The sequence below is a fragment of the Rhincodon typus genome, chromosome 2 (assembly GCF_021869965.1).
Source record: "Rhincodon typus isolate 14 chromosome 2, sRhiTyp1.1, whole genome shotgun sequence".
NCBI lineage: Eukaryota > Metazoa > Chordata > Chondrichthyes > Orectolobiformes > Rhincodontidae > Rhincodon > Rhincodon typus.
In genome coordinates this window covers 53,856,972-53,878,031 of record NC_063333.1, presented here as the reverse complement: position 1 = coordinate 53,878,031, position 21,060 = coordinate 53,856,972, and the positions used below count along the sequence as shown (strand labels likewise).

The 21,060-nt window shown below is 40.9% G+C and overlaps 1 protein-coding gene across 1 annotated transcript in view; it reads right to left on the bottom strand.

Annotated features, from left to right (window-relative positions):
• LOC109920988 (raftlin-like) overlaps positions 1-20,292 on the bottom strand; it is a 105,733-nt gene extending 85,441 nt beyond the window's left edge. Inside the window, 2 exon segments of the mRNA XM_048610823.1 lie at positions 13,877-14,032; positions 20,204-20,292. Coding sequence (XP_048466780.1) covers positions 13,877-14,032; positions 20,204-20,231 — 184 coding nt within the window. The 5' untranslated portion in view covers positions 20,232-20,292.
• Between the last annotated feature and the right edge of the window lie 768 nt (positions 20,293-21,060).

Below are 21,060 nucleotides of genomic sequence, written 5' to 3'. Positions count from 1 at the left end.
TAACTCACTCTTTTATGCTCTTAAACCAATCTATTCTCTAATTGGATAGTGACTATCCATGAATCACAATTTTGTTAATCAGTCTTTTATGTGGTACTTTGTCAAACACTTTCTTAAAATCCATCTTGACAACATCCAAAGCATTCTCTTCACCAACCTTTTCTGTTACTTCATTAAAAAAAATAGATTAAATTAGTCCAGCATAATCTGCTTTTGACAAATCCATGTTGGCTATCCTAATTAACCTAAACTTCTCCAAGTGTCTGAGACAACAAGGTGCAGAGCTGGATGAACACAGCAGGCCAAGCAGCATCATAGGAGCAGGAAGGCTGACGTTTCGGGCCTCGACCCTTATTGAATTTTCTCTACAGTTAAAGATATCAAAACATTATTCACCACTAATATTAAACTAACTGGCCTGCATTCTTTCTGTCATTTCCCAATACTCTGGCTGCTACCCCATTTAGAGGGTAGATTTAAAAATTAAAGTAAATTCTCCCATTATCTCTACTCCACTTCCTTTAGCAAACCGGCATGAAGGTCATTGGACCCAAGGAACCTCTCACTTAGTTACAGCCAGACTTCCCACTGCCTCCTCCCTTTTAATTTTCACACTATTCATTGTCTCCATTATCTCGACTTCTTCCAATATTTTGTAAAAATACTCAGTAAACCCTGATACAAAAAAACTCATTATTACTTATTGCAGCCTTGCACTGCAGCTCAAAAATTATATCACCCTTTTGCACTGAATAGAATCCACTGTGTCTCTTACTAACTGCTTCCTGCTTACTGTTTACATGTTGGTAGAAGATTTTAGATTCCTTTTTATGCTTACAATCATTCTACTCTCACACTTTATCAGATGTACAGCTTCCCAAGATGCTATATTTGACCCATGATTATACCACTGTCTAACACCCTCCAAAAAAATGACCATCCACCATAACTTACTATATTTTTGTCCTTTATATCTGATTGAATATTGACTTTCCAAGACCATGAGCCATAATTTTGTTAACTTGAAACTGACATGAATCATATGCCTTCCTTTTAAGTTTTACCATAACCTCTACAGCCCTAGTCATCCAAGGAGCCCTGTCCTTGTCACTCTTACCTTTTGCCCTTGTTGAATGGCATTGTTCTGTTATAGTTTTTCCTGTCTGTCCTATTCCATTTTATCCTGACTAGATCCCTTCTCATCACACCAGGTTTGGTCTTCCTTCAAAACAGAAATTCTATATTTAATTGCTTTCTGCACTTCTCCATTGCCAGTTTAAACTTAATGATGTAATAATCACTGTTGCCCAAATGCTCTCTGTCATACACTCGGCCCATTTCATTTCCCAACACCAGATCCAGAAATGCATCCTCTCTAAATGGGCTAAGAACATATTAATCAATGAATTTCTTCTGAACATAAATCAGAAATACAGCCCCACTCTTCCCTTTATTCTGAGTTTGAGTTTGATTTATTGTTGTCCCGTGCTGAGATACCATGAAAGGTGTTGTTTTATGTGCTATACAGGCAGATTGGACCATACAAAGTGTGTCAGGGTAGCAGAACAGAGTGCAGAATACAGTGTTACAGCTACAGAGAAGTTGCAGAGAGAGAGTGATAAGAATTAACATCTGAGAGGTCCATTCAAAAGTCTGATGACAGTGGGGAAGAATGAGTTCTTGAATCTGTTGTTAGTGTGTTCAAAATTTTATATCTTCTGCCTGACAGAAGAGAGCTTAACTGGGGTAGGAAGAGTCTTTGATTATGTGGGTTGCTTTCCTGAAGCGGGGGGACGTGGTTCGCATGATAGACTGGGCTGTGTTCACGACTCTCTGTAGTTTCTTGCAGTCTTGGGAACAGCAATTGCCATGCCGTGCTGTGATGCACCAGATAGGATGCTTTCTACGGTGTATCTATAACATTTGGTAAGAGGCCTTATGTACATGCCAAATTTCCTTAACCTTCTGAGGAAGTAGAGGAGTTGTTGTGCTTTTTTGACCATCACGTCAATGTACATCACGTCAATGTGGGTGGACCAGTACAGATTGTTGGTGATCGTCACTCCCAGGAACTTAACAGTCCTAACCATCTCCACCTTTACTCCATCAATGCAGACAGGAGCGTGCCCTCCATTCTACTTCCGGAAATCAATGACTAGCTCCTTCGTTTTGCTGACATTGATGTAGAGGTTGTTGTCTTTACACCATGCTACACCATGCACTCAATCTCTTTCCTATAATCTGTCTCTTTGTTGTTTGAGATCCGACCTACAACGGTGTCATCAGCAAACTTGTAAATGGAGTTGGGGCAAAATTTGACTACACAGTCATGACTATATAAGGAGTATAGTAGGGGGCAAAATTTGACTACACAGTCATGACTATATAAGGAGTATAGTAGGGGGCTGAGCACACTGAGTAATATTATCCCAAATCAACATCGCCCAATATCACTACTTCTTAGTTACAGAGACATAGAGTCATACAGTATGAACACAGACCTTTTGGGCCAACCAGTCCATGCTGCCCATAATCCCAAACTAAACTAATCCCACCTGCCTGCACTTGGCCCATACCCTCCAAACATTTGTTATTCATGTACTTATCAAAACGTCTTTTAAACATTGTAACTTCTTCTGGAAGTTCATTCCAAACGCAAACTATTCTCTGTGTAAAAAAGTTGCCTCACATGTCTTTTTTTTAAATCTTTCTCCTCTCACTTTAAAAATATGCCCCCTAATCTTGAAATCCCTCAATCTAGGAAAAAGACACCTGCCATTCACCTTATCTATACCCCTCATTATTTTATAAACCTCTATAAGGTCACCCCTCAACCTCCTACCTACCAGTGAAAAAAGTCCAAGCCTATCTAGTCTCTCCTTATAACTCAAACCCTTCATTCCTGGCAACATCCTGGTAAATTTCTTCTGCACCCTCTCTAGCTTAATAATATCCTTCCTATAACAGGGTGACTGGAACTGGACACGGTACCCCAGAAGAGGTCTCATTAATGTCCTGTACAACCTCAACATAATGTCCTAACTCCTATACTCAAAGTTCTGAGCAATGAAGGCAAGCATGCTTAGTGCCTTCTTAACCACCTTATCTATATGTGATGCAAACTTCAAAGAATTATGTAACGGAACCCCTAGGTCTCTCGATTGTACATCACTGCCCAAGGCCCTACTTTTAATTGTATAAGTCTTGTCTTTGTTTGTTTTACCAAAATGTAATACCTTGCAATATTCTAAATTGAACTCCATTTGCCACTCTTTAGCATATTGACCCAATTGATCAAGATCTTTTTGCAACCTTAGATAATACACACTCTCTCTCTCACACACACACGCATGCACACGCACACACGCACAGACACACACACACACACACAGACACACACACACACACAAACACACACGCATGCACGCACACACATATGGGGTGAATTTGTATTTGCAGCTATATTCTATTTTGCTCAAAAAGTACACATACTTTATAGACTGTCAGTCAATGTCGCATTTTATTAATTCCTACTTTAGAAATAAAACCAGTCTGACTCCAAACCAAAACACAAACAGATTGTCTGATCTAAAATGTAACCGCTTCTTTACACTGATAAAACCTTTAGTTCTCTCAGGGCAAGGACTTGAAAGGAATTCGGGGATTTACATTTTCATATTAATCAATTAAAACCTTCTAACTGATTAAAGATTTAACAGCATCTTAGGTTTGTTTAATACATCCTCATCAGTGGTGTCACCCTTTGAGCTTCTACATATAAAATCTGTATCTGATGCTACCTGTTTCACTAACACCTGAAGAAGGAGTGAGGCTCCAAAAGCTTGTGTTTTCAAATAAACCCGTTGGGACTTTAACCTGGTGTTGTGAGATTTCTGACCTTATCCACCCCAGTCCAAAATTGGCACCTCCACACCATCATTATACCACCAATCTTGGTGTTATCCACAAACCAATTTTTCTATAATCTCATCTAAATTATTTACATAAATGACAAACAAAAGTGGACCCAGCACTGAACCCTGTGGAACACCACTGGTCACAAGTCTCCAGTCCTAAAAACAACACTCCACCATCACTCTCTGTCTCCCATCATTAAGCCAATGTTCTTGCACATCTGTCATTCCACTGTAGCTTCTTTCCTCTATCGCTGTCTCTCAATATTTGGAGTTCCCCTGATTTTATTCATGTCTCAATAATCACCATTAAAAACAATCTGCAAATGCAAGTTCTCTTTATTTGAAATTTTAACTTTAAAAGGATTATTGCTGAAAAAAGATACATATTTTGTTTGTTGAAATGGTCAAAACTCATCAGGACAATTTGCAAGAAATACCAAAGAACAGGGAAAACAACATTGATACTGTCTAGGAGGAGAGGGCTGATTGATTGGCAAGTGGTTGGGATGGGCAAGCAGGTGTCAGGCAAACCCCATTCTGCCCTCCACGTGGCCTTCCCATCTCCTTCCTATTCACCCTTGACCTGCCCACAATGGTATGGGGCCTGGCGAGGCACTAGGCAGTCTGTCTGATTGTGCCCAATGGAGTGACTTCCCTCCCATCACAATTATTCAAAATGCAGAGGCACCTCCATCACAGCTGCCTTTCCAGACTAGGGCAGTCCCAGCCTGGGTGTTCCATTCCTCCCCTGGTTTCTTTCGTAAAGACCCCCACCCCTTTCCTCCCCCTAAAACTTTTATTCCTGACCCAAACACAAGACCTTGCACTTCCCTGGCCAAGGGAGCTCTGGCACTTGGACTCCCATCACTTCAGGTGGTGCTGCTGCTGCTGACCTCTCTGACTGAGCTGGGACTTCCACCTGAATTGGGTGTGGAAATCTCACCTCTGTTGAATTAATACTCCTCAAAACATTAACTGGCTGCACACACATCAGTGAGGATGTGTTCCTGCAGGCTCTTCAGCTCCCAGGACAGGAAATCCTCCCACCTGTAAAATTCTGCCCCTCAATTTCAAAAGACTTTATAATCAAAATGATGACCTTTGAAAGTCAATATTAGATGCTGTATTGTAATGTAGATCTGTAGAATAAATTGGCCCTTACTGAGATGGGAGGAGTAAACTGTCTATTTTTTGGTCTCAATACTCCATGAGTCATAACAGAAGTGGAGTTGTTTTAGCTAGTTCTCAATATGTACAATCACATTTTAAAAATATCATCAACCGTATTGTTTTAATACATACAAACTTATTGATTATTGATAAAACAAAACTGATCCAATGAAGATGCAAAAACTGTCAGTACGCACAGTTTGTAATATGAAAATATAAATGTTTACCCATTTAAATAACCCAAAACACACATAAACACATAGATGGAAAGGAAAACAAACAAATGGATTTCTCACAGCAGCAATTCACTTAAAAAACACTTTTGGCCAATTATTCATAGCTCTTGAAGGAACAAAGGAGAACATTTTAAACATTCAAATGGCTATCAGTGTAATGTTCTGTAATGCACAATGGAGGATGTCACTGAGTGTGTGCGGATGTTCCTGAGTGCAGACAGATGTCACTGGGGACATTTGCAGATGCGGTTGATCGAATCAAATTGATGATTTTTGTTTTAGAGGCTTTTAAAACTCAACCAGGGCTCCAGGTGGCATATTGGAATTAGAACAAGGATTTTTTCAGAAATAGGACAGTTAAACTCAGAAGCTACTTTAGCAGACCGGTCACCAACTGCTTCAAGTAATATCCAAAGCAGATACTGACAACCATAAACCGAGGCAGGGAGTCTTCAATAAAGGAGCAATTATCACAAGTCGTGTGACCACCCAAGAACTGACTTGTCCTTTCACTGCTCTCTTAAACAGTATAATCTAGGAATGCACAATCCTTCAAACATCTACAAAAACACTTAAATTGACAAGCATGGTGTAATTGTTCTCATGCATGACATTATTTTTTCAATGCAGAAAGCACTATAATGCAGTGAAAAGTGTTCCTAAATGTTCCGTTAGCTAATGTCATCTTTTCTACTGCTACTTGTATGGCTTGGCCTTAAAATTTAAAAGATTTTTAAAAATCCTGCTTTTGACACTTGTAAATACCTAAGCCTTTGTTCCTATCCTCTGATCAACAGGCACTCAGCTTTGCAATTAAAGTGAGTACCTGATATGCTTTCTCTCCAATAAATAGTTTAGTATTGGTTGACGTTGACAATTATTGATGCTTTGGTGAGTTTCAAGTGTTACTGTATTTCAGCACAGGCGGTGTTCCATTCAGCTGAGAATGAATGACAATTTCAAGAGATTGTAATAACATAATGTGTCTTCGATGTAATCTCTGGTTCGTTGACATAAGCTAATAGTAGAAGTATTGAAAGTTTTTTTTTGACTCACAAAAAGGGGGCGGGATGAGGTTAGTAGGTAGGAGATGGGGGTGCGGCTTGAGGTGGGAGGAGGGGATAGGTGGGAGGAAGAACAGGTTAGGGAGGCGGGGACGAGCTGGACTGGTTTTGGGATGCGGTAGGGGGAGGGGGGATTTTGAAGCTTGTGAAATCCACATTAGATTCTCCCACTTATCCCCTCCTCCCACCTCAAGCCGCACCCCCATCTCCTACCGACTAACCTCATCCCGCCCCCTTGACCCGTCCGTCCTCCCTGGACTGACCTATCCCCTCCCTAACTCCCCACCTACACTCACCTTTACTGGCTCCATCCCTGCCTCTTCAACTTGTTTGTTTCCTCTCCACCTATCCTCTCCTCTATCCATCTTCTATCCGCCTCCCACTCTCCCCCTATTTATTTCAGAACCCCCTTCCCCTCCCCCATTTCTGATGAAGGGTCCAGGCCCGAAACGTCAGCCTTTCTGCTCCCATGATGCTGCTTAGCCTGCTGTGTTCATCCAGTTCTGCACCTTGTTGTCTCGCATGCTCCAGCATCTGCAGTTCCTACTATCTCTGATATGGAGCATGACTCTGTTTTGTCAGCGTCATGCAATGTATTTGGAAGCTTTTGTAATGACAGCTGTAGTCATTATGAATTCTTAGCTTCAACAGGTGGTCTACTAATCCAAGAATGATTGATACTTCTAAAAGGCGAATAACAGAATATGCCTATATTGTAGTTTCTAGTTTATTTACAAACCTAATTGGCACTGAAAAGGACCACAAGATTTTTATATTCAATAAGATATTGTTTTAACCTCTGTATTAATGATAATGTATTTGAATTGCTCCAGATCAGCATTTGAGCCATCACCTTAAACATTCAGTCTCTCCACCAATGACCCATTTTCACAACAAGCATATCAACCACAAAATGACAACAGCAAGCTACAAGGCTCCTTCACCAGCAATTTACAAACCCGTGATCTCTACCACATAGAACGATGAAGGCAGAGAATGCGTGGGAAAAACACCATATGCAAGGAGGAGGTGATGGCCTAGTGGCATTATTGCTGGACTGTTAATCCAGAGACCCAGATAATGTTCTGGGGACCTGGGTTTGAATTCCACCACAGCAGGTGGTGGCATCTGAATTCAATAATTATCTGGAATTAAGGGTCTAACAAAGAACATGAATCCATTGTTGGGGAAAAACCCATCTGGTTCACTAATGCCCTTTAGGGAATGACACTGCCATCCTTAACCTGGTCTGGCCTATATGTGACTCCTGACCCATAGCAATATGGTTGACTCTTAGCTGCCCTCTGGACAATTTTTTAGGACAATTAGGGATGGGTAATAAATACCCACATCCCATGAGTAAATAAAAAAATGTTCCCCTCCAAGCCAAACACCATTCTGACCTGAAACCACATCACTTTTTCTTAACCATCATTAAGTCAAAAGTTTGGAACTCTCTTCCTAACTGCACTTTGGGTATACCAATGCCACAGGGACTACAATGGTTCAAGAAGTGATAGGTAATAAATGTTGGCCTAGCCAATGAAGCCAGCATCAAACAAATATACTTCTAAAAGATTAGAGCTAGACGTGTTTTTTTTCCCTAGGATGGGTGGTATGGACTTGTTGCGCCAATTTGGCCTGTTTCCACATTGTAGGGATGCTATGATCCTATGATTCTATAATTGCATGACTCATGAAGTCTGTGTATAGTGGATACTGGGTATGTGGCTATGGTGGCTACATGAATGGCAGGAATTTGGAATGGTAAATCTGAGGGGGCATTGTGTGGTATTCATATGAGTAAAGTGTGAGGGTTCATGGAGATGGAATGTGCTTGGAGATAGGGCTGGGTTAGCTCGGGGGTTAATTTGGGTCTTGATGGGGTGGGGTCATATCTGGTGACGTAGGCAATTGAGGGGTCATGGAGTCATGTGGGGATGGGTGAGGGTGTGCTTTAAGAGATTTTAAATGAAGTTTGGAGCTGGTCTACACACCTCAGGCACTCTGATTTCTGCACGAAAAGAGAAAATTTCCAAGCAAAGCCACACACTGTTGGGTGTACATTTCAGAATGGTTACAGCACAGAAGGAGCATATTCCACCTGTTGACTCCATTACCATCTCCCTGCAAGAGCAGCTCACCAAATCCCAGTTCTGTGGTCCATCACTAGAACCTTGCAAATCATTTACTGCCTATTGAGTTCCCTTTTGAAAATTACAATGGAATCTTCCTCCTCCACCCTCTCAGACAGTGCAATCCAGATCTTAAACCACTCATAGCCTGAAAATATTTCCCCTCATGTCACCTTTGGGGCAGATCATCAATTTGCTTCCTCTAGTTCCATCAATTAAAACAAGTTGTCTCCATCTGCCCCTCAAACTTGTATCAGAATCTCTTCTTGAGTTTCTCTTCTCTGAGGAGAACCACCCTAGCTTCCTTGGTCTATCCCCTCAACCGAAGGATCCTGGAGCTATGCTCTTTTCTAAAACATTCATATCCTTCCTAAAATGCAGTGACTAATATTGACACAATTCCCTAGTTTGGATTGAACCAAATTTTATTATAATTTCTGTGCTTTTGTACTGTCTATTTATAAAGCCCAGGATCTCAATTGCTACTATGACCATTTTCACGAACTGCCCTGCCACCTTCAATGGTTTGTGCACACATACCTCAGTGGGTATATTATTAGCAATACAGGAATTTTCCAATTAGCCTGCCGGTCTCCATGTGTGGCAGGCACCATTTTAACTGTTCTCTTATGGCAGTGCAGGGGTGGGGGCTGTAGGGTATAGAAGCCAGGCAGGTCCCCAAGGCCCTCCCTGCTTGCCTCAACACAACAATCTCTGCCTCAATCTGCCGCCACCTCCCCCAGCCCCTACACAGACTTTGCCTCACTGCAAAAGTTGTTTTTTCAGTTTAAACTTTAAAAAGTGCTGGAGAGAGGGTGCCTCTATCTTGAAGACCCCCCCCAAGCCACCTGTCACTTGCTTACTCTCCATCACTGCTTCCAGTTCCTTTTGAGCTGGTAAGCTTGTGAGTGGCCTTGCAGATTCGAGAGCTCTCCTGCCAGCCTCATGTATAGAGTGAGCATGACCTCCCCTACTAATTGGTGACTCAAGGCCAATCATAACAAGTGACTGTTTCTTACACAGCGTGGGCTCCTGACTCAGAGTCTGACTGGGAGGAGGGGATGGGGAAGGCAGAGGGATCAGAAGCCTGCAGGAAAATTCCTGCTCACTGTTTTCCCAGCAGGAGAGTCTAGAATGGACACTCATAATCTGAGGATAAGGGGTCATCTATTTCGGACTGAGCTGACAGAAATTTCTTGAGTTGTGAATCATTGAAAATCTCCATGCTTAGTCAGTGTTTATTTAAAATGAAGATCAACTGACATTTGAGAACTGAAGAAAATTAAAGGATATGAATTTAGGACACGAAAGTGGAATTGAAACATTTTCAGCCACGATCTTACTCAATGGGCAAGCATTTTTGAAAGGCTGTATTATTTAATCTTGCTCCTATTTGTCACCTTTTAAGGGACAAAACTGATGTCAAAATGAGAGATAGTAGGAACTGCAGATGCTGGAGAATCTGAGACAACAAGGCACAGAGCTGGATGAACACAGCAGGCCAAGCAGCATCAGAGGAGCAGGAAGGCTGACGTTTCGGGCCTAGACCTTACATCAGAAAATGGAGGGAGGAGGGTAACTTCTTCAGGCTAGGCATCCTTAGAAGAGGCTTCGCAGTGGGGTTAAAAGTGTATTAGAGATAGTAGGAACTGCAGATGCTGGAGAATCTGAGACAACAAGGTGCAGAGCTGGATGACCACAGCAGGGCAAGCAGCATCGTAGGAGCAGGAAGGCTGACATCAGAAAATGAAAGGTCTAGGCCCAAAACGTCAGCCTTCCTGCTCCTACGATGCTGCTTGGCCCGCTGTGTTCATCCAGCTCTGCACCTTGACGTCAAAATGAAATGTTCAAACTGAGCAGGAAGGCAAAAAGTCTGAATCTAAAAGTAACTGGCTCTACATGAGGTCAGAAGGGATTTTTGACCCACAAAACAAATAAAGTACAAAGCAGAATCTAACCAAAAATATTTAGTATTATTTTGACTCGCAATATTTTGTGGAATTCTGGGATACACTCAGAATCTTCCCTGTATATGCTTTTTGATACAACTGCGTTGTATAATTAACACAATTATGTTAGGATTGTGTGTGAGGTGAAGTGAGACTTATCTCAATGTCAGGTTTAACTTTTGTGTTTTTGCTGAATGGTGTGGCAAATTTATTGCTCAGCAACAGCAAGTTGCCAATGAGAGTTATTGCATGTTAAATGCCTCACTTTGTCACAGCAACATTTAGCATTCTAGCTTATGAAATATGTTGCACCAACCCTATGTCCAGAATTCTCAACATGAAAGTCAGAGTGGTGAAGGTGGGGTGTCTGCAAGACCCTCTGATGTAAGGCCCTTCAAAGTGAAAGAACTTTAAACACAGACCAATGAACTGTACAGAACATAGACCTGTGCGGTCCCTGATCCCTAGCCAATCTAATGCATTGGTTCCCTGTTTGCTGTGCACCTCCCTGCTTTCCAGGACATACCTGTGCTGTTTTATACATTGGTGCCAGTGTTGTGACTGATCTGGAACAGCTTAGCTAAGGGTATGGCAAGTTATGAAGCACAAGTCTTTAGTACTATAACTGGAATGTTGTCAGGGCCTGTAGCCTTTGCAGTATCCAACACCTCTAACCATTTCTTGACATCGTGTGGAGTGAATCGAATTGGCTGAAGACTGGTATCCACATGATATAGTTAGGTAAGAATGGATTTCAGGCTTAGATGCTAAAACATGATAATACATGACCAAGTATTATCTGTGACCTAAAAAGAGAAATTGCTGGAGAAACTCAACGTGTCTGGCAGCATCTGTGGAGAGAGAAACAGGTTAAGGTTTCGAGTCCAGTCTGACTTTTCTTCAGAACTCTGATCAGACTGGACTCGGAATGTTAACTCTATTTCTCTCCTCACAGATGTTGCCAGACCTGTTGAGTTTCTTTAGCATTCTCTGCGCTTGTTTTAGATTTCCAGCATCCACAGTGTTCTGCTTTTACTGTATAAAACATGTTGTTTTGTGTGCTTGAGAGATTCAGAAAATGTCATTTGTAGAATCCAGCTGTCAGCACTGACTTACGTTGGTTCCAATTTTGCATCAATGGCCTAGAGTTTTGATTTATTATCTAGCAGGTTGGCAAAAGAATGAGCAGAGATTTTTTTCTAATTCAAGGTCTGCCACATGGTTTTTTGGGATGAAATTAAAGCAATCGAATGGAGCTTAAGATGGAAGAAACTGGCTCTATTTATTAATAGGAATAGACCTGATTTGCTAAATATTACATTTTGTTCAAATCTTTATGTTGTGATATATGAGGGATAGTCTGGTTCATTACAGATAGTGATTGGTAACAATATTATCACAGGAGAGGAATTCTGTTCACTGACTTGGAAATTGAAATAGCACATTAGGATTTTTGTTCTCCAAATGTGATTGCTCTCCATCCAAATGGCTTAGATGTCTCAGATTTAATTTGGTTGGCTTGGCTTGTTGTTCAATCAACTGGGACATTGAGAGTTTTCATAATAAGAATGAATCACAAAGACATCACATTCTTTTCTAAATGGTGTGAAATGAATATTTGTTCCCATCTCCATGTTTCCTGGATGCTGTCTCCCCCTCAATCTCTCTTGTGTTTATGGGGAGGCAGAGAGTCAACGGTGGGTACTGAAATTGTAGCAGCTGTAAAACCTGGAAGTATAGGTTTCCTACAGAATTTGGTCAGAAAAAAAAGTCACAGGGTTTTATTTTAATCTTTTGATTCCATTGATTGAGAGTTTGGTTGGTGATCAGGTGGTTTTTGAGATAGAAATGCAATATTGTACTAAGGTGCTCCTGGCTTGCTGTACTCATGTGGCCTTGACCATGAAGCAGTTGCTGCAGGCACCTTGCAACCAGTTCAATAAAGACATAGTAGAAGCCAGACTGTTGCTGGTAGGAAGACATGCACATCCGGCCGCAGACAGAGAACAATGGGGAGGGAGGATATGAGTAAACGGGGATATGGTGAGGGTCATCCATGGGAATGACTTTTGGAGAGGATTGTGGATAGACCGGGAGGTGGATAAACAGATCAGGGTGGAGAATAAAAGGTAAATCCACCACTGTCCCACAAGGCCACAATCTCATTACAGAGAGACAGCACTCATGGTGATTTAACCTGACGGCCAACCACATCTCAAGCAAAGGATGAAGTTAAGTCTTTCATGGTAACTTCAGCTGGTGTAGGAATTGAACCCATGCTGTTGGCATCATTCTGGATCATAAACCAGCTGTCCAGCTAACTGAGCTATGTATGGCTATGGTATTACTAGATAGATTGTAGGCAGGAGTGTGCTAACAGATTGTGAGATAAGAGGAATTCTATTAGCTTAAGGGATGGCCAACAGATATGGAATAGTGGGGAACAAATGGATAGATTGTGTGAGGGCTGGTGAGATTGGGTGGGAAGTGGATAGATTAGATTTGGATAACAACATCAGTATAGGGTGTTATTCAGATCCCCTTATTGGGGGACAGTATTGTGGATAAATCATAGGGGGTTTATAGATGGCCCAGAGAAGCTGCAGGGAAGGAAGTGGTCTGTCAATAGACCTTCAGGGGCCTGTTGGAAACAATGGATAGACCGAAAGGAGAGTGACAGCAGGAGATGGTGGGAGGGTCAGTCGTCATGGATAGACCGCAGGGACAGTAAATGGAGAGATACAGTATGTGGTGGAGTCAGGAGGGGCTAGAAAGTTGGGGAACCTAACTGAGGGCTTCAAATTGTGGGCTGTAGTTTGTTTGGTGTGGCGAGCTGGGGGAAAGCACCACAAACTGAGTCAGACAGGCACTAAACTGTTACATCTGGCTGTTCTCGTCTTCCTTCAGCTGCTGGGTGTATCAAGCCCTGAGGAGCACAACCCGCAGCAACTATATTTAATGCAGAGCTAAATGTGGCGGCATGCTGGCTCATTAAAGTATTTGAATGGTGTGCCCACTTCCAGTTAGTTGCCTGACTCAATCTACTCTGTTGAAACAAGAGGCAGGCAGATTGGAAGTGGGTTGGTGTTGAGTTCATTATTTTTGAATATGTAACCACCCCTTTCAGTCCTCTCTCATCTATACTGCGGTGTTCAAATTCATCCAGTGTGTGACTATGTGATAGTGGATAGTGTAACCACCACAAACAGCTTGAAGGACAATGGTGTGAGACAAGTGTTCTACCGCTCCTTTACTTAGACAGGCAGTTACATCAGTTGTGAAAATACTCAGTGAGTATCGGTCACTGTTACAATATTTCTTTGACATTAACATAATTGGACAAGTGATCAGAATCAATTGTTTTAAATTCCAATAATATGATTAGAAAGCGTGACCATAACTTACCTGTCTCAGCTGTGGTGAAGTCCAGGACCTTATACTGATAGGCTATTCCTACTTTAGTTTCCACTTGTGGTCGTTTAAGAGTTGAATAGATTTTGCCTGGACTGTTTTCATTCGACTTCTCCAGCTTTGGTAGGCCACAACCCATTTTGGCAGATGCTAATTCAAAATAGAAAAGGGCAGAAAGTGACAGGATCAAAGTAGAGCAGTATTAAATGACACCTTCAGATGCCTCAGGGGTACTTAATAAATCATAATCAAATAAATGGTTCACAAAAGGGATGAATCGTATTCATCAAAGATGTCAAATTCAGCCTGTTCAGTAGATTTTGTCCTTAGCAACACAGATGCAGACGTAGAAATATTTAGCAACATTAACAATGCAAGAGGTTTTTCACATTGGGTGTTCTGTTTTAACTGTCTATACTGTTTCATTGCACTTCACTAATTAAAGGTTACAATGGCTATAATTTCCTATACTGTTTCTGATAAATGATCACATTACTTGGCACACAACTATTTACCAACTGATTGCTTTAAAATAGAATTTCTTTATCGAGCACATTCTTCTTCATTCGTAAAACTGAAGGTTGATCTTTTGATGGGTGATTTGTTTCTTCCATCTCGGTATATTTTATATCATTGCTAGTCTGTAAAAGTCAAATAGCTAATGTGAATATAGAACAACACTAGAATGTACTAGAGATTTTTACCCAAGATCTTTACAGATACTGACATTTCCAACATCTTCTGTTTCCATTGCCAATGGCAATTCCTATTTAACAAAAAGGCTGCTAGTAAAATTATATGTGGTTGGAATGAATACTAATTACGTAGTGATAAAACTGGAACAGGAAGAATGAATTTATGCTCATCTGAAAACCAAACATGCAGTCTGTGTTTTAATTCCTCAAGTCTGCACTTCTGAGTCACATTATTGACAATGGAGACTCTGATTAACCTATGAGGTGCTGCAAACAAAGTTTTATAATTTTGTACTGTTCTCAATTTTTGCTTTAGAGTTCCAAAAGAAATTATGATGAGAGAATTTGAAAACTCACTTCTTTGGTGGCATGAAGCAGGAAATAGTCTTGAACAGTTGACACAAACCAGGATAAAACTCAACACAATTCAAGAGTCTTTTTGCCTGAAATATCTAAGAACATAAGAAACAGGAGCAGGAGAAGATCATTGGGACCCTCTGGCTTGCACTGCTATTTCCTAAAATCATGGCTGATACTCAAACCTCAACTCCATATTCCTGCCCAATTTCCACATCCCTTGATTTCCTTAACGTTCAAAAATCTATCCTCTCAGCCATGAACATACTTAGAAATCACATGGCACCAGGTTATAGTCCAACAGGTTTATTTGAAAACACAACCTTTCAAAGGGGCGAGGTTCTGAAAGCTTGTGTTTTCAAATAAACCTGTTGGAATATAACCTGGTGTCGTGTGATTTCTGATCTAGTCCAGCCCAGTCCAACACCGGAACCTCCTGAGAATATAGCCTGGAACTGAACACCTGCAACATTCGCGGGCAGAGAATTCCAAAGATTTACAACCATTTGAGTGAAAGATTTTCCCCTAAATTCAGTTCAAAATCATTGTTTCCTTATCCTGAGATCATGGGCTTGATGACACATTGAAAGTGGGCCTCCACTCATTCCAGCACAACTATTAGCCTCCCTCTACTTGGCTGGCCCATTGCCTTCAATATTTTAGCCAATGATCCTTTAATTATTATGAGGTGGGACATTTGCCCCCATCCAGGTGGAAATCCAGGCCTTTCAGCATCCACAGCTCTCTAGTACCAGCAGCACCACCAGGAGCAATGGACACTGCTGGTACTGCACTAATGACAGGGGAGGTAATAACCTCGTGGTATTATCATTAGACTATGAATCCAGAGACCCAGGTAATGTTCTGGAGAACCAGATTTAAGCCCTGCTCTAGCAGATGGCAGAATCTGAATTCAATAAAAATCGGGAATTACGAATCTAGTACTGACAGTGAAACCATTGTTGGGAAAACTTATCAGGTTCACTAATGTCTTTTAGGGAAGGAAACCATCATCCTTATGTGACTCCAACCACACAGCAATGTAACTAAGTCTTAACTGTCCTCTGGGCAATTAGGAATGGGCAATAAATGTTGGCCTAGCCAGCAACACCCAGCTCCTGTACATGAATTAATAAAAAATTGAGGAGGCATTCAGTAATGCACTGGAAACCTGTTTCAGGTTTGGAAGGCTTTGACGATGGGTTGGGATGGTGGAGGTGCATATTTGGCACCACAGACACAGGAAAGAAGCAATGACCCATCTTTCATTGGCCAATGGCCTGCAACGCCAAATCTGCCAGGCTGCACATTGGCACAGGCCATCTGTGCAGTGACAGAATAAGCCATTTAAGGGCATTAATTGCCCACTTAAGGGTCTCAACTGAACTATGGAAAAGCAACTGATGCCAATCCTAATCCATGTTATATTGGGTGGGGTGGGCACATCCTCCATGGCATAGCACCCCATTTTATGGGTCCACTTGTCTGCTTTCCCACCCACTGTCAGCCCATAAAATCCAGCCCTTGTCCCTTTGCTCTAGACCCTCTAACAAGGGAAATAGCTCTCGGCAAGTGTTCTTTCAAGATCTCTCTGAGTCTGACATGTTTCAATCAGATCACCTCTTTTTCTACTAAACTTCATAGGCTATAGACCCATTCTACATAATCTCTACTCATAGAACAAGTCACTTATCACAGGAAACAATCTTATGAACAAGAAGAAATATTTTAAAATTTATTTCTGTATTCTGAGTGGCTAAAGGAAGGCAAGTAGGATTTTTACTGCCTGTTGGTTAATTTTCCAGTCTCCTGCAGCAATTTTCACCAGGAAGAGTTTCATTGTTGAAACAGGTTGCATAAAATTGGCCTGGATTTCCTTAAGCATAAAACACTGAGGTGAGAGTTCTTATGGTAGAGTGGCAGTGTCTGTACCTCTGAGCCAGGAGGCCTAGATTCAAGTCCCACCTGCTCCAGAGGTGTGTCATAATATCTCCAAGCAAGTTGATTAAAAAATAAAAGTTTGAAAAAAAACTTCATGTCAAGTGGTACTGTGATCCTACAGTGGTTGGTATTTGATGTTGTTGCCATGGAAACCACGATTTGAATCCAAGTCTCAACAGTGACTATCCGCCATATTATAGGTTCTTGTGGTGGAGTGTTCAAATCCCACCTGCTCCAGAGGTGTGTTATATCATATCTCAACAGGTTGTGTAAAAATATCTGAAAGGTCGAAAGGTGATTCGAGTAGGCTGCTGAAAAGGGAGACAGCATTCGATATAATAGATAAAAGGGAACTATTTCCTCTGAGGGGAGAAGCTAGAACCAGATCTTAAAGTTAAGGTTAAGTCACTCAGCAGTAAAATCAGACAGTAATTTTGCACACAAAGGGTAGAGGAAATCTGGAATTCTTTCCCCTAAAAAGCTGAGTAGTTTTCATATTGATAGTCTTTTTAGGTAAGAGTATCAAGAGTTATTATGAAGTAAAGAAAGGGAAAATTAAGCTGAGGCACTCTGACACAATTTGAGTGTGGAATGAATAGGAATGAATTATAATTGCATGTTCCTACATGACCACATGAACATGTCACATTCCTGTTCCACCTGGTCCCACAAAGGGATTTCTGTTTCCCAGCCTCTTCCCACAGGTTTTCAACCAGTGGGAAGGTATCCTGCCTCAGACAGAAATTTAAATTGAAGTTTGCATTCTAATTACATATTTATTCCCTGATCAATAAATACGAATTATAACTGTGTGTAGTATTGATCTCCTTATTTAAGGAAGGATATCCATGAATTGGAAACAGTTCAGAGCAGGTTTACCATACTAATACCTGGAACGGGTGGGTGATCTTATGATGAAAGGCTGGGCTTGATCCATTAGAATTTAGAACAGTAAGGAATGGCTTGATTGAAATATAAAATCCTGAGGGTCTTAACAGGGTTGAGGTGATGAAATGTTTCCTCCTGTGGGAGAGTCCAGAACTAGAGATCACGGTTTAAAAATCTGTTTGCCCATTTGGAACAGAAATTTGGCATTCTTTTTCTCTCAGAGGATCATGAGGTTTTGGAACTCTCTTCTTAAAAAGGTTGTGCAGCAGAGTCCTTGAATATTTTTAAGGCAGAGTATCAGAGGTTATCGGGAATCGGTGGGAAAGTGAATTTGAGGTTGCAATTAGATCAGTCAAGATCTTGTTGAACGGCAGAGCAGACCCGAGGGGCTGAATGGGCTGCTTCAGTTCCTTCTTTGTAAGGTGGTACAAACCTCGCAGCCTTGGGGGGCACAATATCTCATTTGAAATGAGGAGCAGGATCTGGCAGGTCTTTCCACAGACAAGTAACCTGGGAGAATTAAAGTGGAATTGGCAGGCGAATGAAGTTAAATCTGCCTTCACATTAGTGTTTTGTGTTGATTTTGTTGCCTGGTAGGTCGTGATAGAAACCTGATAATAGATTCAATGGTTTGCTATGGAATATTTATGGTGAACATAATAAAAACAATCCAATGGGTGACTGCACTGAGTCTGTTATGTTTGCTGAAAATTGTCCAATTGTTTTTCATAAACAGCAGCTTGTAATAATTATTTTTGTATCCTTTATTTTTTCCTTAAGATTAACTTGCAAAGAATGTTATGATTATGTTCAGTGACTGATCACAGTTCTCTAATCCCATATTAGATTGGCATTTTGGTCAATTTTTGCTTACATTTATCAGATTACAAGACGTAAATAGGAATTCATACCACCCTCAGAAGTCATCTTACTTATGTAAGGTCAGTTTTCAATGTGTTGGTGTTGGTTTTTCTAACTTAAGAGGGGACACTTTTTTTTTAATCAGATATCCAAACGGCAGTTTACATAAAAGGCATCAAATGTATTTTTACCGTTTTAAAGAGTGGAATCCTCACTCTGAGATGCACAGAGCTCTCTGTAACAATGTTTCATCATTAGCTACATTGTTGGTTTTAGTTTTAGTTTTCAATTAATTATGATCAAAGCATTCTTTGTCAGAGTCTGTTAAGATTAGCCTTCAGTATAGTGCTGTCTTTAACAAATAAAACAGCAGCCTTGTAAAATAGTCCATTTTTAAGAAATTACAACCATGCTGTCCTTGCTGAATGTATTTTAGGAAGTTTAGGGACAAGCCATTAAATGCACTCGAACAGTTAAGTTCAGCTGAATTTTTGTTTAACTTACACCGCAATTGTATGCTCATGGTGTCAAAGGAATCAAAGTAATTCCATATGCGTTAAACTTGTACAAAATTACTTATGAAAGCAGAACTACCCATACAGAATCTTTTACTATTTCAAAACTGAAACTCCCTTTATTCCATGTTTAAAAACATGATCATTTAAATTTTACGTTCTAACTTTATAAAGAGATCACACTTCCTTCGTTATTCATGGGTAACAAAATTTAATATCGGAAGACAATGCTTTTCAGACCACGTTTATTTTTTCAGACATTTGTGGACTTTGTTGGTCCATAAACAGTTAAAAGAGCGAGCACTTTATCAGTTTCACACTTACAGTGTAACACATTTCCTGTGGTATGTAATCAAAGGAAGCAACAAAGGATGAAAAAGGAGGATCATATTCTGAAGTCCATACAAAATTCTGTTTACATTGCAGCAGTACTATTGCACTTTTCATACAAGAACCACTAACGTACAGAACACAGCTGCTTTTAAACAATAACACACACACACACCGTCAAACACAAATAATTTTTCTTTATGAACTTACCTGAGAAAATCTGCCAAAAATTGTTTCAAAGAAATCAGCAGCCCCCTTCCAAGAATTGTAAGCAATCAAAATACGGCCACAATTAAAGATACTCTCATCTCAGGGAAGGAAGTTACAGATCCCCGAAGGGAACTTGGATAAGCTTTACGAGCAAGAACTAACTCAAAAATGCTGAGTGCAACAAAGCACATCAAGCTGCCCCAATAAGTACACGGGGAAATTGAGCCATACGCGAAACTCGCCTGATTCTTACACAAATTTTACAATTGAAATTTTGGGGTCCAAATTTGTCCGTTGACTTCCTTTTGCTGTTCAAAACGTCATGCATCAAAAATCTTAATCTTCATTGCTGCGTGTTCAGTAAAAAAACCACATCCTGTAACAGTTCAGTGTTTTTCTTTTCCCCTCCTGCTTCACTGGTCAAATCACAACTGCAAGAAGATGTCGTGTAAAAAAAAACCCAGCTACAGTCTTACAAAGATCTCTGAAATAAGTGACCGAGGTAGGAGGCGAAAGCAGCATACCAGCCAAAAATGCATCACGCACATCCATACCAGCTGAGCTGCGTGTGTTCAAGCAGCAGTTCAGTAAGCAGATGGGGGCTGGCCAGCATGCCGACTTCACTCTTCAATGAAATTCATATTTTAAGACCCAGACCAGCCCCCTGAGGCTGAAATCCATTACTGGGATCTCTGGAGGAGACTGTTAAAGAGGCAATTTACTCTTGAGACAGTCTGTGACTAATTGAAATTTCGCTTAAATAAAACAAAAAGAAGACGAGCTTGTTTTGAAAAGACAAGCCACCAGGGATTCTATCATCTGATTGATGTCAAAGCAAAGAATTTTGACCATTAGCAAGTCCTGGAAAACTGACGGTGTAATTACAGGAGCCAGAAACCAAATATTTAGGGTAAATTTTTTTTTAAAAGTTAGAACCCAGTAAACAGAAATCTCCTAAAATCAGGTATGAACCCCTCCTGGCCAAGAGCAATTGCACTAAACTGATGCTGATGGGCTCCATTCAAAACTGTTGCTGGCCTCATCAGAACAGGACAGATATTCTGAGATAAGTGACACCCTGCAGTCTGGTGCACTGTTCCTGAAGGTAACAGAGAGAATTGGACCCATTGATGGTGAAGAACAATGGGAGGGGCTAATAGGAATTGGCTGCAGTTTTAATTTTGATGTAGAGCCTTAGCACTACACATTACCCACCATCTCTTACTGCAACCCCCACCCCCAACTCGTCCAGATTCAGATCATCTCAAAAATGTTTCTGTGTTGGCAGCAGCCACCAGCTGTCCTTTCTTGGGACATTCACTCTGAGAAAAGAGGCCAAGTCTTTGTCTGTCTTTAAGACAAATATAGATAGATTCTTGAT